Raw genomic sequence first — 18,652 nt, 5'->3', positions numbered from 1 at the left:
AAAGTTACATTCGGAGATACTCTCAACTGGGCTAATTATTAAATTCTCCAAAATCAGACCTTCCTTTTTCCATCTGTGATCATTGAAGGATGTGTTTTGAGAAGTAGCATCATAAAATTATGCAATCAATCTTGAAAAAATGCAGTGACTCAACATTTCATACCAAACATTCCAATTTAACATATCTTGCATCATTTCATGCCTCCTACATGCTGAGTGACGGAGGAAAGGTAGTCCATCAACTATTGCGTATTTTTCAGCGTAGGACTCAATAGCTAAGAACAAAACCTTACAGCACAGAATTGCTCCTCCTCTAACCCCGGGACACTAAAACCAACTTCAGCATGCCCATCACTGACCTAATTTAAGATTAGCTGAAATCAATAGTTAAACAAGCTCCTTCTCATTTTTATAGCTTAGTGGTGCATTTATATATAAAAACATTTTTTGTACAAAACGTGAATAATCCTGTTTCACCTATTAAAAGTCAACAAACAGGAAGCATTTTTGTTTGTAATGAGCTTGTATACATTTACTTTGAAGGTTCACAAAAATATATTTTACTAATCCAAGATGACAACCTGAGATATGCTAATGACAGTAGCTGCTGAAATAGAATGTTACAAATAGAATGTTTTATTTCTATACTACCAACATTTTTCTTTTTCAAAGATAAAATCAACCAAGCAAATAATTATTTACCACAGCTTCCTGCTTTCTTCAGCATGCAGATGATAGCAGTTAGCTGCTGCTCAGAGGTTAAGAAGCGTTACTTAACTACATCTTCTTGGTGCAACTGGTAGCTCCAAAAGTCACATACAAGTTAGCAATATGTGTAAGAATATGAATAAACTTTGGAGAAGTGCATAGACTTGAAATAGTGCAGTTTAGTAAACTTGGTCTCAAAACAAAAAGCACAATGGATGTGGTTTCAGTTTTGTGCATTTGATCGTTATACTACGAAAACTTGGGATTGTCAAAACAATTTATATTTGTAACTTGGAAGGGAGAAAGTAGCAAGTGTGAGTAAGAGGAATATTTCCCTTTATCAAATTTAAACTGCATCCTCCAAAAAGGTTGATAAACACATCACTTACCAAAATTCCTTTTGGTTAGCAACTTAACATTGCTTTCATAAGCCACTACACGATCAGTAAAATTAGGTTCGAAAAATCTTAATCTTATCCAGTTCCAATTATTTTGAGAATTGGGAGATTCTTGAAACCTCTGGATAAAAAATGTTAACAACTGAACTTGGACACATTTGTTAACAATACAAGTACTTGGTTTAAAAAAAAGGGAGCAGCAAATGCAACACAGTCTTTACTATGGGGATAGAAGACTGGCTTTGATACTAGATCTTGATCGGGTTGCTAAAATATTCTTTGCCAAAACACTTCTGTAAACAGAAAAGACAATATAAGCTTTCTCTGCAAAAAAAACCTCCACTATTGATGCCTGCCAACACCAAATATTGCATAAATGATAGTAACTGAAACCATATTATACTCACTCTTACAAAGTTGTCAGGGAACAACCCTCTTCTGCCATCAAGTTCACCCTCCCACCATCCTCCATCTTCTTTCTTGATATTAGAGACAATATCTCCTACAGAAATCGTCAGCTCATCTTCATGTTGAGCTTCATAAGGGAACTCAACAATCGCTTCCACTGGAAAGAAAATTAAGAAACTTAAAGCATACAGCAAATTTCTTCGTTTACTGAATTTCCATTTGGTCATATTGGTAACATAATTTATTTAGGAACAGAACTACGGTTTTAAATTTTGTAAACCTTGTTGAAACACATTTGAACAAATAGTAGCCATTTTTTAATTAAATTGGTACCCGAGATAAAGAAAAGACTGTTTGAGCCTCTCAGGTGCAGTCCAGTAAAGGAAACAAGTCCTGCTTCTTCTGTTGGCATCAATGGGTGTTGTTAGTATAAATGGGTGCTATTCTGGTTGGCAGTTGGTGACTAGTGGAGTGCCGCAGGGATCAGTGCTGGGGCATCAACTATTTACCATTTATATAGATGATCTGGAGGAGGGGGCTGAGTGTAGGGTGACAAAATTTGCTGATGACACGAAGATGAGTGGAAAAGCAAATTGCGTGGAGGGTGTGGAAAGTCTGCAGAGAGTGGGCGAGGACCTGGCAGATGGAGTATAATGTTAGCAAGTGTGAGGTTATCCACTTTGGCAGAAATAATAGTAGGAGGGATTATTATTGAAAAGGTGAAAAGCTGCAGCATGCTACAGTGCAGAGGGACCTGGGGGTCCTTGTGCACGAGTCGCAAAAACCCAGTCTGCAGGTGCAGCAGGTGATCAAGAAGGCAAATGGAATGTTGGCCTTTAAAGCGAGGGGGATAGAATATAAAAGTAGGGAGGTCTTGCTGCAACTGTACAAGGCACTGGTGAAGCCACAGCTGGAGTACTGTGTGCAGTTTTGGTCGCCGCACTTGTGCAAGGATATATTGGTCTTGGAGGGAGTGCAGAGGAGGTTCACTAGGCTGATACCAGAGATGAGGGGGTTGGACTATGAAGAGAGACTAAATAGACTAGGTCTGTACTCGTTGGAGTTTAGAAGGATGAGGGGGATCTTATAGGGACGTATAAGATAATGAAGGGGATGGATAGAGTAGAGGTAGAGAGATTCTTCCCACTTAGGAAGGATAGCAGGACTAGAGGGCACAGCCTCAAGATGGGGGGCGGGGGGGGGGGGGTGTGGGGGCAGTTAGATCGGAGTTGAGGAGGAACTTCTTCACTCAAAGGGCGGTGAATCTCTGGAATTCTCTGCCCACTGAAGTGGTGAACGCTACCTAGCTAAATATATTTAAGTCACGGGTAGATAGGTTTTTGATAGACAAGGGAATTAAGGGTTATGGGGAGAAAGCGGAACTGATCCTCTTCAGATCAGCCATGATCTTATTGAATGGCGGGGCAGGCTCAAAGGGCTAGATGGCTCCTATTTCTTATGTTCTTATAAACTCCCTTTATTTTGTTACTCAACTCCATCTACACACCTCCACCCAGTGCCACCTGTGACCTCTCTATATATCCCAGTGAGTGCTATTAAACAATTAACATACAAATTAATCCCAAAGTGGAAGGTTTCAGTTAATCCATTCCTAACAAAAGGCTTCTCACAAGATGCTCTCCAAAGAATTTCTTACTATTTAACATGCCACAAAATTATCAGTTAAGAGATCTGAACTGTATGCCAATTCCTCTCCAAAAAGAATATGTTGTCCTCCAATCTGTACCTATTTTGCCAAAATCAAAACTGTAGATCTTCTTTGCAAACACTGTCAGCACAATCACTCAATCCTTCAAATCTCCTCTGGCATTCATTGTCCTGCTGCCACCCAGACCTCTACACATGGATGTCCATTTTCCTTCAATTCACACCCCCCCACCCCCACCCCACTTCGTTTTGACTCATGTTCAATGCATGTGTTAGCATCAGAAGAAGGAAACTATCCCACTTCAGGTCTTTAGTTAGCTTCAGCAAAGGTTAGAAACAATAAAGCTTTTTTGTTTGGCTAACTTCATTTCCATATCTCACATTGTAAGAGAGAGTTAATGTAGCATTCAATACAAACAGAATAGAATTTGAAATCAAAATCACTTCTCTTTGGATTTTACACTTCATCTAGGCGGGATTCAAACCAGAAGTTAAAATCTAATATATTGCATTTCACAATTCCACAATTGTTGATGAACAAAGAAATTGAAGTATTACATTCTGATTTAATTATTTTAACAGCTAAATAGTCAGTCTATCATTCCACAAATCAAGGGCTTTAAAACATGACAATGTCATTTTATAGAGAAGTACTGACACAGCATATAGTAAACCAGATATATGCTGATTCAATGAAGAATCTTTTTGCATAACATTATCAGTCCAAACCCTAACATTAACCAATAATCATATTTCCTACTTGTACGTTCAACCAACTTATGAGATCATAGAATCATAGAACCCTACAATGCAGAAAGAGGCCCTTCAACCCATCGAGTCTGCACCAACCACAATCCCACCCAGGCCCTACCCCCATGTCTCTACATATTTTACCTGCTAACTCTTCTAACTTACGCATCCTGGGGCACTAAGGGGCAATTTTAGCATGGCCAATCAACCTAACCTGCACATCTTTGGACCGTGGGAGGAAACCGGAGCACCTGGAGGAAACCCATGCAGATACGAGCAGAATGTGCAAACTCCACACAGATCTTGTGTATATGTTGGTGAATAAGCAGCCTCACATCAAAACAAAATACTTTTCTTCAAAAAAGTATCAAACACCCTCTCCCTAGAACATAAATATCTGAGACCTTGGGTTGAATCCAGACTGATGGATGTCAAGACTCACAGCTATGGTATTGTTTCCGATAAAGACAGCGTTTCATGTACAAAGCCTAGCTCAAATGCAATTCATTCACTGGGGGAAGAGCTAAGTGTTTGTAAATTTGCAGCATCAGAAATTAGCTAGGGAAACACACACTCCATTAGCATTAAAGTTAATCCCAGGCAGGTAAAGTGTATCCAATTCCTCCAAGTAGCCTCCTAAACCTATGGGCCACACAGTAGTTAGCACTGCTGCCTCACAGCACCAGGGACCCAGGTTCGATTCCAGCCTCGTGTCGCTGGCTGTGTAAAGTTTGCACATTCTCCCTGTGTCTGCTTGGATTTCCTTCGGGTGCTCCAGTTTCCTCCCACATCCAAAGATGACGCAGGTTAGGTTGACTGGTTATGCTAAATTGCCCCTTAGTGTCATTTGGACTAGCAGGGTAAATACGTGGGGTTACAGGGGATAGTAACTGGCTAGGATTGTTGTTAGTGCAGGCTTAGATTAGAGGGGTTAGTGGGTAATAATATGTAGGAATATCGGGGTAGGGCTTGGGTGGGATTGTGGTCACCACAGACTCGATGGGCCGAAGGGCCTCTTTCTGCACTGTAGAGTTCTATGATCTATGCTTGATGAACCAAATGGCCCCTTCCTGCATGGAAGGATTCTATTTAAAAACTCTTTATAAAACTGTACTTTTCATAGAGTTACTAGGTATGAAGGCAGCTGCAAACACCCCAGAAAAGAAATCAAGGGTATTAAAAAATGTTATTTCCAAATTTGCTCTGAACACTTTTGTTCATTAGCTATACCAATATTGGGGACATGGTGGGTTGGGGAAGAGGGGTGTAGGGCAGGAAGAGAAGTTGAATGATTCTTAACTGTCACTTAAAATCAAGCAATGTAGAATCAGTACATTTTTCAATTCTGGAATGTACAGAATGATGGGCAGGTTGGGACACCTGTGACAAGAGTGAGGGGATCGGGCAGCTGGATGTGGGTGTGCATGTGATTAGGCTTCCCAGAATATATCCAATCAGAAGTGGCAAACCCAACACTACATTATGTTTATATTTCCTGAGATGTGTAAATCAAAATAAAACAATACATTTTCTTTTTCCCAAGGCATCTTGTACCATTTTTCTTCAGCCTGATGCAGAGCTGGTTACAAAAACTTGCCAAATGATGGCGCATTGCCACAGCTAACAATGTAGTTAGCATTGAATTCACAATTTCACCCAAACCATGAAGCTAACGTCAAAAGTGGAAAAAAATGTAACAGTAGGAGTTTTAAACTGTCTGGGAAACAGATACAATTGTTGCAACAGGATAAAAGTTTTATTCTGCAGAAATAGGCCACAGACAGGAAAGCAAAAGAAGTTTCAAGTTCTACAGTTTCCTCTTCAGACATATCTGTCACAAAACATATACTTTAAAAGCTGCATGATATTTGCATGAGACTTTGGAAAAATATTAGCATTAGCAAACTGTGAGAAAACATTTAAAACAATCCTGCATCGCATGGCTTAACGTTCACATCTCTGTTAAGTGGTGCAGTCTGAGGTTAGCCAGCTACTTTGCAAATGTGACAGTTATTGCAGTTTCCTTTATGATGCATTGGTAGGCAGCATACTGTGGGTCTAACCATTGCAAGAAGGTAAGCTGATCAGTGCCTGTCTGTAAAATAAGTGTTCACAAATGTAGGAAGAGCATGGTAGGCAGCATACTGTGGGTCTAACCATTGCAAGAAGATAAGCTGATCAGTGCCTGTCAGTAAAATAAGTGTTCACAAATGTAGGAAGAGCATCGTAGACAGCATACTGTTCACAAATGTAGGAAGAGCATGGTAGGCAGCATACTGTGGGTCTAACCATTGCAAAAAGGTAAGTTGATCAATGCCTGCCAGTAAAATAAGTGTTCACAAATGCAGGAAGAACAACAGTATGGCGTACCAAAGATAAACAACATATCCAATAGTTACAAAGTGCAAAAAAGGTCATTTTTACAATACTATACGATACTTATTTACACGGTATTACATTTCAAAACTTAAGACTATATACATACATCAGATTTTACTGTGTGCTGTTATTTTTCAGTTATGCAGGCCAAGGTATCCTACAGTCACCAGGCCCTCGGTCTGCTTCTGTTGAAAGGCTTTATATGGTGGCCTTTCCCTATTGTGCCTTTGTGGCGGCTGCCTCAAGCTTGAGCGTGTCCCTCAGCACATAGTCCTGGGCCTTGGAATGTGCCAGTCTGCAACACTTGGTCGAGGACAAATCTTTCAACTGGAAGATCAGCAAGCTTCGGGTGGACCAAAATGCGTCCCTCACTGAGTTGATGACCCTCCAGCAGCAGTTGATATTTGTTTCAGTGTGCGTCCCTGGAAACAGCCCATAGAGCACAGAGTCCTGCGTCACCAAGCTGCTCGGGACAAACCTCGACAAATACCACTCCAGAACTTCTTTGCAAAAGCACGTTCCACAAGGAGGTGTGCGACCATCTCATCACCCCCGCCGCTGCTTCAAGGACAGTGTGCAGTGATGTTAAGACCTCGAACGTGTATAAAGGATCTGATGGGGAGTGCCCTTCTCACCATCAGCCAAGTCAGGTCTTGATGCTTGTTTGTGATCGATTTAATGAAAACTAAATAAACTGGGCACTCCAGTTTCTCAGCTATGCATGTCAAATGTTTGTAAATTTAGTTAATTATTGTATTTTCAGATAATCTTGCACATTCTACTTTGTTTCACCTTACTATTGAGGTGCACTTGTAAAATGAAATTTAAGGGGCATCACAATGCATTGCAACTGTTAGATAGTAAAATGTGTTGCTGGAGCAGGAATAGCAATCAGCTGACTGAAATAAAAGTCTCGGCAGAAATTTATTTTTATTTCAGTCACTCTGATTGTTATTCCTGCTCCAGCAACGCATTTGACTATCTAACAGTTGCTACGTATTTTGATGCCCCTTAAATTTCATCTTACTAAAAAACAGTGCACCTCAATAGTAAGGTGAAACAAAGTAGAATGCGCAAGATTATTTGAAAATACAATAATTATCTAAATTTACAAACATTTACCATGCATGGCAGAGAAACTGGAATGCCCAGTTTATTTAGTTTTCATTAAACCGATCTATTAATAACCAAACTTCAAAGCTTGAACTTTTAAGCCAGAGAATATAGGTTAAAAAGAAAATCTACCAATTAATATTAAAATTTCAGTGTGAAGTAAGATTTCTAAATTACAGATTGACAGATACTTATACTGAGCATTAAAAATGCCAAAACTAGTACTACTTCGATAATAAACTTACATCAGTTCATTTTGCTGGATGTTGAAATTCTCTAGGGGCTCGCCCTTGCTGCTATTACAACAAGTTTACTACGTTAACAAGCCTGTTAACCTTTATTATCTATAAACATTACTTTCAAATATTCTAGGCATTAGAATAAGAAAGCATAGGCTCAGAAGGGGCATGAAAAAAGCATTCCTTCAGAAAGTGATCAACAACTGGAATGAAATCGCAAAATGTGTGGTTGAGACTAAGAAAGTGAACTCATTTGGAAAATAGCTATGTGTTCTATTACGAAAACAGTGGAGCTGATATGTTTAGAGACAAATATATAAATAAATTTTGAAAAACATAGGAACTGATCAAAGAAGTACACCGATAATAAGTATTTAGTGAAATAAAATAGCGAATCCATAATCAAGTCAGAGCTATAAGTTTGTTTTAGCTTCCTGAATCCACCCATATAAAGAAATATTGAAGTATCAAGGCCAATAATGTTTTACAGTGAATGTATATCAGGAAAAAAAGCAATTCACTTGAGCTATTGAGCACTCAAATCTTTTATACTCTTAATATCAATGAAGACAAAGATTTGCTCTCTTCACTGAGCGGTACATTGCCATATATGGAATACCAAATGGTAGACTGTGCAAGAGATAGCATTTTCTCCTTAATCGATTTGTGGGATCTTTCTTCCCATATGGATAAAATTCCTTTAATACAGTGACACAAAATTTGCATTTGGCTCTACATCAAGAATAAGCAATTGGAAAGAATATGGACTACTTGGTCTAACAAGCTTAGTGATGCAAAAAGCCGAAATGCAAGACAACTATCAACGTTCGAGTTTAAGAAAATCAATAAGTTGGAATCTTTTTTAATATTGGAAAGGAAATAAATAAAACTTTTTGTGAAAAGGGGTGCTTTTTCATTCCAATCAGCTGTATTGAAACAAAAAAGCCAAGAAGTAACATGGAAATAGTCATGAAGTACAGAACTAAATTACAACAATGAAATCTAAATTGGAAAGCAAACAAATACAATTTTATGGGAATAGGGGTGCAAATCATTTCACATTTTCATTCCAATCTGTTGTCTGACACAAAAGAGACATGTTGAAAAGATTCATCATGTCTCTTTTTTCAGCAATATTCAAGTAGAGTGCTGGTCAATTCCACAAGTAGAAATGCAGAGAGAATGTTTCTTCTTTTGAAAAGTGTAACTAAAAGCCATCAAGAAATCCACCAGGGAACTCACTCAGTGGCACGAATATGGAACTCACTACCACAAGGAATGATTGTTGCAAATAGGATTAGTTCTTTTAAAGGATAAGTGGACAAGCATTGAGGGTGTGGGAATACAGTAGATTGTCACAATGATAGACTTAGATGAGAAAAGACAGGAAGAGGGTCGATGAAACGTGAAAACTGTCCTGAACTGGTCAGCTCAGTGCCTGCTTTGAGCCATATATTCAAAAATCACAATAGTTATGGCACAGAGGAAGCCATTTGGTATGCCCGTGCTGGTTCTCTGAAGGAGCAATTCACCTAGTGCCATTCCCCTGCCATTTCCCCCAAAAGCCCAGACAATTTTTCCATTTCAGATAATGATCCAATTCCCTTCTGAAAGCGTCAACCGACCCTTCCGCCACACTTCTCAGGTAATGTATTCCAGATCCTAACCATCTACTGCATGAAAGTTTTTCCTCATGTCATAATTAATTATCACGTCACAAGTCAATTATCTTAAATCTGTGCCCTTTCACTTTGGATTATTGACTGTCCAGATCCCTAATGATTTTAATACCTTTATCAACTCTCCATTTACACTTCTCCCCAAGAAAAACAATCCCAACTTCCTAGATCTATCTACGTAACTGAAATTTCTCATCTTTGGAACTATTCTCTCGAATCTGATTTGCACCTTTACTAAACATCTTGACATTCTTCTAAAGCCTGGTTCCTAGAACTGAATGCAATACAGTACTTCAGTTGAAGTTGAATCAGTGTTTTCTACAAGTTTAATACAATTTGCTTGCTTCTATTCCCTTAGCTATAAAGTCCAGGAAACTGTATGCTTTGTTAACTGTGCCTTCAACCTGGTCCACATACACCCAGGTCCACTCGTTTCAACAATAAAAACAGAAAATGCTGTTAAAACTCAGCTAAACAGAACTAATATTGAATTCAATAGAATTTTGTCTAAACACCTTCTCCTGTGGTCCCTTTAGAATTGCACCCTTATTTTGTATTGTCATTCTGCATTTTTCCGACGAAGCCGAATCACTTCACTAAATTTAGTCTACCACCTATCTTGCCACTCTACCATTCTACGTCCTTTTAAAATTCTGCACTATCTTCCAAGATGGAAGCATTGTGAAATATCTTGCACTAAGTCTCATATTACTCATTTACATCATTACTAAATTTTGACATTGTGACCCATGTACCAAGATTTCTTGGTTGACGTTGTGACCCATATGCCAAGATGGCTATCTAACAGGGAGCAGAGAATCGGAATAAATGGGTGCTTTTCCAGTTGGCAGTTGGTGACTAGTGGCATGCCGCAGGGATCGGAGCTGGGGCCTCAACTGTTTACCATATACATAAACAATCTGGAGGAGGGGACCGAGTGTAGGGTAACAAAGTTTGCTGATGACACGAAGATGAGTTGGAAAATGAATTGCGTGGAGAATATGGAAAGTCTGCAGAGAGATTTAGATAGGCTAAGTGAGTGGACGAGGATCTGGCAGATGGAGTATAATGTTGGCAAGTGTGAGGTTATCCACGTTGGAAAGAAGAATAATAAAATGGACTATTATTTAAATGGTGAAAAATTACAACATGCTACTGTGCAGCGGGACCTGGGGGTCCTTGTGCATGAATCGCAAAAAGTCAGTTTGCAGGTACAGCAGGTGATCAGGAAGACAGATGGAGTGTTGGCCTTTATCACGAGAGGGATGGAGTATAAAAGCAGGGAGGTCTTGCTGCAATTGTACAAAGCACTGATGAGGCCGCAACTGGAGTACTGTGTGCAATTTTGGTCCCCTTATTTGCAAAAAGATATATTGGCCTTGGAGGGAGTGCAGAGAAGGTTCACCAGGTTGATGCCGGAGATGAGGGGGTTAGCTTATGAAGAGAGATTAAGCCTGTACTCATTCGAGTTTAGAAGGCCGAGAAGGGATCTTAGAGACATATAAGGTGATGAAGGGGCTAGACACGGTAGAAGCAGATTATTTTCACTTAGAAAGGAACAAGAACTAGAGTGCACAGCCTCAAATTAAGGGGAAGTCAATTTAAAACAGAGTTGAGGAGGGACTTCTTCTCTCAGAGGGTAGTGAATCTTTGGAATTCTCTGCCCATTGAAGCAGTGGAGGCTACCTCATTAAATGTGTTTAAGTCAAAGGTAGATGGATTTCTGATCAATAAGGGAATTGAGGGTTATGGGAGCAGGCGGGTAAGTGGAACTGAACCACTTTCAGATCAGCCATGATCTTATTGAATAGTGGGGCAGGCTTGAGGGGCTAGATGGCCTACTCCTGCTCTTATTTCTTATGTTCTTATTTAGGTCATTAATATGAATCAGAAGGAGCAGGGGTCCAACACCCATTCCTGGGAAATTCTATTAAAAACTTTCTTCTAGTCCAATAAACCTATTCAATACTACTATTTTTTGTCATTCAGCTAATTTTGTTCAGGAGCCTGTTGTGCAGCACTTTATCAAGTGTCTTTTGGAAGTTCATGTTCTCGTCAATCCCGTCATTCTTCAAAAACACTCAAGCAAGTTAGTTAAATGTGATTCACCCTTAGCTCTGTACTGGCTTTCCTTATTTAATGCACGTTTGCCCAGTTGACTATTAATTTTGTCCAGAATCATTGTTTCTAAAAGCTTCTCTGGCACTGAGGTTTAACTGATCGGCCCATAGCTCCTGGGCTTACCTTTAGGTAGTTTCGAGAACAACAGTTAATATTTGCAACTATCCAGTCCTCCAAAAGGAATTTTAGAGTGCTTACTTAATTTCCACTCTCACTTCCTTCAGCATCCTTTGATACACTCATCTAATCCTGAAACCTTGTCAGTTTTAAGTACAGGTAGCCTGTCCAATACCTCCTCATCTGGGTTGGACTTCAAGTGCCTGAATTACCTTCTCTTTCATCATGACCCAAGCAGCATCTTCTTTCATGGTAAGGACACGCAAAGTATTAATTTAATACCTCAGAAATGCCCCTGCCTATATATGCAAATAACTTACAGGACCCTGCAAGGCCCAGATAGAATGGATGTGGAGAGAATGTTCCACTGGTTGGAAAAACTAGAACTGGAGGGCACAACCTCAGACTAAAGGGACAATCCTTTAAAACAGAGATGAGGAGGAATTTCTTCAGAGGGGTGAATCTGTAGAACGTTTTGGCGCAGAAGGCTGTGAAGGCCAGGTTATTGACTGTTTTTAAGACAAAGGTTCTTGATTAATAAGATGATCAGGGGTTATGGAGAAAAGGCAGGAGAATGGGGATGAGCAAAATATCAGCCATGATTGAATAACAGAGCAGACTCGATGAGCCCAGTGGCCCAATTCTGCTATGTCTTATGGTCTTATTGATGCCTAATCAGTCCCACTACTATTTATACGCCTAAAGAATATTTCTGGATTTGCTTTTAAGTTAGTTATCTTTCTCTTTGTTTGCCTTATTTTGTTACTTAAATTCCACTCTGAACCATCCACGTTTTATAAGTAGGTGGCAATGGGTAGATTTATTTAAAATATCAAAATTGTTTCTCGTTTGATGATATTTAACTTGGCACTGGGTACTCCAGGGTTAAGAGGCTAAGTCAATCTTGATCTAATTTATTCAACTCTGCTCTGTACCAGAACCAACCAAAGCACGGCCTGGCACAGAGACATCACCCGATAGTTATAACGGTTACAAGGCTTCCTCCAGAACGCGAGGGGAAAATGTTCATCACGCAAAAGAAAAACATGAAGCCAGAAAGGGGAAGCGGGTGGAAAGGAAGGAGTGTGACCCCGCACAAATCACGACGGGGTCGTACAAAATTAATTTAAACCGGAAAAACAGTTTCTTAGTTATACCGTTGAATTTAATAGTCAATGTGTTGCCCCAAAGCCTGGGGCTAACCCGCGCCTGCAGCCTTTAATGGGACACATACACATCCACGCCCATCCCGGGGGGCAGGGGGGGAGACGGGGCAGGGGGGGAGACGGGGCAGGGGGGGGGGGGTTGTGACCCTCGCCTATCCGATGAGGTGGGGAGACGGAGACGTCTCGTCTGCTTCCTTCCCGGCTACCCAGTTACCCAGTAAGTTGAGCGCGGAGGATGCGGCTTCTTCAGCTGCAGTAACCCTGCAGCTGAAGAGCTTACTCAGCCGCTGTAAACGTGTCAGGCGGGGGGGGCGGGGGGGACACGGGCGCTATTTACTGTTGCCGCTGCCACCGCTTAGAGGATCGGAGCAGACGAGGCTGGACCGCTTTAATGCGATGGGAGGAAGCCAAATGGGAGCCCGGCAGAGTTGGGAGATCACAGGCAAACCATCTCCGCCCAGCCAGCTCAGCCCAGCCCAGCCCAACCCAACCCAACCCCAGCCGGTTAACTCTCCGGATGCCACACTCACCCATTTATGTCGATTCCAGCTAACCACCCCCGAACTCGCCTCGAAGAGTTTGAAGACGAAGAGAGGGCTCGAGCGTTCCCTCTCTCCCTCTTGTCGGCTGGGCTGCTGCTGCCACCTCCTCACTCCAGCTCTGCCGCGGCGCTGGACATCTTTGTTCGCCAGTCAGTCTCTGTTGACCCCCGGGCTGTTCCACTGCCTCAGACTCTACTTTCAATCAGTGGGTCGGTGGAATTGGGTTACCGGCTGGGAAGATGAGGGAGGGGGCGGGGACTGAGACCAGTTATCGCGATAACTCTCTCTCTCCTTCGCCGGGGCGGCTGTTGGTAACTATAGTGAGCGGCTTTTCAACTGGGACCCGAGCCGGGGGAGGGGGCGGGGCCATATTGGTCCCCACTGGCTGCCCAGGTAACGAATATAAGTTGGCATCTACCACTGTTAGGACGATAAGGGGGTGGAGAGACCGATTTAGTATTATCAGTGCTGGTGTCACAACTCGTAAAGTAATGTCTGTGTGGAGTTTGCACGTTCTGTACATGTCTGCGTGGGTTTCCTCTGGGTGCTCCTATCCTCCCCCACTCCAAAGTTTTGCGGGTTAGCGGGGGATTGACCATGATAAATTGCCTCTTGGTGTCCCAAGATGTGTAGGTTAGGGGGATTAGAAATGGTAGATGTACGGGGATGGGACTGAGGAGAAGGCCTGGACAAGAACCTGTCAGAGAGTCAGTGCAGACGCAGTGGGCTGAATGGATTCTATGATATGATTCTATGATCCTGCTCAGCCTCAAGTTTCTGGTTGACGAATGAGTTCCCTTGCATGGGAGATTGGCCATGTTAAATTGCCCCTTAGATGTATAGGATGGGGAAATTGGCCCGGTATATACATGGGGTTACGCGATGGGCTGAATGGCCTCCTTCTGCACTGTAGTAACTTTATGAATAGATAATAGAAATTTGGGATAAAGAGGAAATGTAACATTCTCTCCCCCACCCCCCCCCCCAAAAAAATTGGAGTTTTTTTGCACCTTCGGTTCGCGATCAGAAGATTGGTCAGGGCCTTGGCTTCGTTAGCTGCTCCCAGTTGAAATGGCTGTGAGGTACTACACCAGATCCCAATCTGTAACCACAAGGAATATAGGGTCAGGATTCAGCCATTTAGCCTCTCTATGACTTACCTGTGACCTACTGCCATATAGCCATATTTTAACAAAACAAATCCCAAATTTAAAATTAAGGAACGGTTTAGTATCAATTACCATATGCGGAAGGTGGTTCCAAACTTGCACCAACCTTAGAATCTGCATGAATTTTGTAACAACCGAGCTGGAATTTTTGGTTTCCTAAACCAGTGAAAATGTTATTCTCTATCTACCTTATCAGTGCCACTTAATATTTTGAAAATTTCACTCAAATCATTCCTTAGCCTTCTAATATAACTAATACGGCATTTTGCATTCTCTTCCTTCTCTATGAACAGTATGCTTTGGCCGTATAGCGTGCAAGAAACAATACTTTTCACTATACACTAATACATGTGACAATAATAAATCCAATTAATTCCAGAAATACAATCATACTTAGTTTTTTTTAGTCTTACGTGGTGGTTTGAGCATCGCTGGCTGTAGCAGGATTTATTGCCCATCTCTAATTGCCCTTCAACTGAGAGGCTTGATGGTCTGTTTCAGAGGGCATTTTAAGAGTCAACGACATTGCTGTGGATCTGAAGTCACATGTAGGACGGATTATGTAAGGATGGCAGATTTCCTTCCCTAAAGGATATTAGTTAACCAGGTGGATTTTTATGGCAATCAACAATCGTTTCAAACACTTTTTATTTCCAGTTTTATATTTTAGTGAATTTAAATTTCACCATCTACCACTGTGTGGTGCGGGTTTGGATCCTTGGTTAACCCTAGTTTCTGGATTACTAGCCCAATGACAATACCACTATGCCAACACCTCTCTCTTTGGATAATCCCTGTACTTTAACCATTAGGGTCCATGTATCATTGTGGTAAGGCCACACTGCACATTTTCAAGACCAATATATTGTTGCAAAAGTAGTGTCCAGAACTGAACGCAATACTGATTTAACTATGCTGAACAGCTGTATAATTGCCATCTCCTGAGCACCCCACCCCACCCCAACCACTACCTTGTATTCTAGTCCTCTAAATATAGTTAGGAGAGTAAAGGAGAACATGCCAGAATGATAGGGAGTTCGATAGCTTAATCTTGGGTTCGGACATAGCTTGGCACAACATCGAGGGCCGAAGGGTTTGTACTGAGCTGTACTGTTCTATGTTCTATGCCCCTGTGTATATCGACGGGAATAAAGTAGAAAGGGTCGAGACCTTCAAGTTTTAAGGTGTCCAGATCATCAACAACCTGTTCTGGTCTCTCCATGGCAACACTATTGTTAAGAAAGCCCACCAACGCCTCTACTTTCTCAGGAGACTAAGAAAATTTGGCATATCAGCTACGACTCTCACCAACTTTTACAGATACGCCATGGAAAGCATTCTTTCTGATTGTATCACAGCTTTGCTCCTGCTCTGTCCAAGATCGCAAGGAACTACAAAAGATCATGAATGTAGCGCAATCCATCACGCAAACCAGCTCCCCCATCCATTGACTCTGTCTACGCTAACTACGACTGTTAGCGAGGGTGTAGAGAAACATCAACTTAACACTACATTCTGCACTCTTTCATTTTCTTCTCTATGAACAGTATGCTTTGCATAGTGCGCAAGAAACAATACTTTTCACTGTAAATATATGTGACAATAAATCAAATCAAAGTTATTCTAATAGCTGCATATAGCTTCTCTTGCCACAACTATACAGTAAAAAGCTAACCTTGGCCACTTCCTAGTCATCATCTTCATTATGTCCTTCAACAACATCATCCAGAAATGCAATGCAAGGTTCTACAGCTATATAATGATCTCTAGCTTCCTACAAATGTCTCTTGAGTCCTTCGCTGTCTTTAAATTGTCAGACTGCTTATCTGGATGAGTTGAAATTTCTTCCACTTACATATAAGGAAAAGAGAAACCATTGTCTTCAGCTCCTGCCACTAACATCCTCTCCCCTGGCCACCATCTCAGACTGAACCAAACTGCTTGCAACCTCATCGTCATAATTGATCCTGAATTGATCTTCTGGCCCGTATTCTTTGCAAATTAGAACTGCTTATTTCCATCATCATGTTTTCAACAAACTATGCCCTAAGGCCTAGAATTCCATTTCTAACCCTTCTCATCTTCCTACCTCTTCTATTTTCAGGATCTCCTATGATCCTTAAAATAACCTTTCTGAACAACATTTGGCTATTTGTCCTACTTGTCTTGTTCTCCTCTGGCTGATATCCATTTTTGCCCTTTATGCTGTTGTGGACTACATTAATGATACTATAAAATGCAAATTATTGTTATTATCAACTGATTGCCACCACAACACCATGTACCCTGTTAATTAGAGAGATAATTTAGATAACTGGCTCAGAGATCAAGTCATACTAAATTGGCAGTCAAACAACTTGAAATGCAAGTTGTTTGATAAAAGAGATACATTAACTTTGGTAGAAACATTGAAAGTGGTAGCTTCATTTGAAGCTGTGACAGTTCAATTCCAGTCAATGAAATTGGATTTAGAAATTTATCGTCAGGTGTACTGGATCAAACTCAAACCAAGTGAATAAACCTAGATAGGAATAGCCCAATCAAACTGAGAAAAATTGCTTTAAACATGGAAATCTGGGATATTTTGAAGCGGGTTCTTAACTGCCCTGCAAGAGGGAAGACCTGCAGAACGTCAAGGAAAGGACCATTCTGCAAGGAGCTGCAGAAACAAAACTGAAAAAAGAGAAAGTCCAATGAGAAAAACAGATGACAGAGGAATGAATGAGGCAGAAATGTGCACCAAAGCACTAAGAATGATGATAAATCTGATGAAGAATAAATATTCACAGGCAGTGAAGGGAAAGATGAAAACGTTCCAGTTAATGGACTGAAGGTGGCAGATTTTCTGGAAGTGATGACAATGTGATTGATCGAGCCTTGTGGAAAGAATCAAGTACACATCATGGATATGTGTGGAAAAATCTGCTTCCTTACACGTCCAAAATACAGCTTAGAATTGTGAGATGTTCCAAAATTGTATTGCAAGTAAGTGACAAAAAAGGTAGATGCAGAGGTTGAGGTCATAGAATAGAAAGGACACTTTCTATTGAGCATTGAGATGGTGCAAGCTTTAGAAGTGTTGCATATTGGATTGAAGGTGAACTCAGTTAAGTTATACGCTGAAGTAAACCTGTTTTCCAAAGATTAGGAAAACAATGGCCCATAACTTTCTGGCTTCCCACTGTCAGATTTGAGTGGTGCCCCAAAAATGTACTGAGAAATCCCTCTTGGAAGTTCCGAGGTAACGGTTACCATACAATGGGCCAGAAGTGCTAACATCCTCTGGACAGTTGTACTGTACTAACCCATCCACCCCCTGATGTCTGAACTCCTACTTCCCATTCAGTTACCTTAGATGCTTATTTTCTCCCCGGTCTGTTAGTTTCAATGGGACATTTAAACTCACCTGCTTTACAGCAGCTAATGCTGTATAAAAGGGGTGTGTCCTTCTTTGCTTCTTTTACACCTCAATGCTGATGCCGGCAATGCACTTTGCTGCTCAAGTCTCACCTGGCCTGAGGCAGGTACTAAGGAATTTAAGCACAGGTAAATCGGTGGCAATCCAAGATACAGCCCTTTATGATCATCCAGTGAAGCTGACTATTGATGACAACATCAAGGCAGTAGCTCAGCCTGGATAAAGTGCACCCCTCAGACTGAAGAGCAATGTTGCAGCCAAGGTCCAGGATTCATCAATCAAGATGTCATTGAACAAGTAGAAGGATCAACATTGGGTGAATCCAGCAGTGGTCGTGGCCTGGCCAACTGGAGACATGAGCCTGGGCATTGCCATGAAACAGGGAAATGAGGCAGAGGTTAGCAAACACTATCCTTTGCCAACTGTGGATAAGGTACGCCAGAAAATGTTGACAAATAAGGTGTCTTTCAAGTTGGACTTTAAGTCAGGGTATCACCAATTGTACCTGGACTGTAGGAAGGTGGTAATTTTTGTGTCACACTGTGGATCGCACCAATACCAGTGGCTGTTATTTGGCATAAATACAGACGCTGAGATTCATAAAATAATTCAAGGTGTTTCAAGAGCAACCTGTATTTCCGATGACAATATACATGGTGACTTTCAAACTCTTATTATGCTTTTCCTGCATGTTGACTGAATGTAGACAAATACCTATTTGGGGGTCAGAAATTGGCAAGCCAAGGCATTAATCCAGCCAGAAAGTAAGTTAAGGCA

General features: G+C 41.1%; 1 protein-coding gene across 3 annotated transcripts in view; it reads right to left on the bottom strand.

Moving 5' to 3' along the window:
• Positions 1-13,538, bottom strand: part of sh3kbp1 (SH3-domain kinase binding protein 1) — a 282,791-nt gene extending 269,253 nt beyond the window's left edge. For 2 of the 3 annotated variants that reach the window (XM_080204070.1, XM_080204072.1), the window contains exons 1-2: positions 13,277-13,538; positions 1,514-1,671 (exon numbers count right to left, since the gene is read on the bottom strand). In XM_080204070.1, the coding sequence (XP_080060196.1) occupies positions 1,514-1,671; positions 13,277-13,280 (162 nt within the window). In that variant the 5' untranslated portion in view covers positions 13,281-13,538. Of the gene's footprint in view, positions 1-1,513; positions 1,672-13,276 lie in introns of those variants that run through there. The other variant, XM_080204071.1, reaches the window with a different exon arrangement.
• Between the last annotated feature and the right edge of the window lie 5,114 nt (positions 13,539-18,652).

This window comes from Carcharhinus amblyrhynchos, chromosome 15, assembly GCF_965287045.1.
Source record: "Carcharhinus amblyrhynchos chromosome 15, sCarAmb.v2.hapA, whole genome shotgun sequence".
NCBI classification, from domain to species: Eukaryota; Metazoa; Chordata; class Chondrichthyes; order Carcharhiniformes; family Carcharhinidae; genus Carcharhinus; species Carcharhinus amblyrhynchos.
This window is presented reverse-complemented; position numbering and strand designations above follow the sequence as displayed.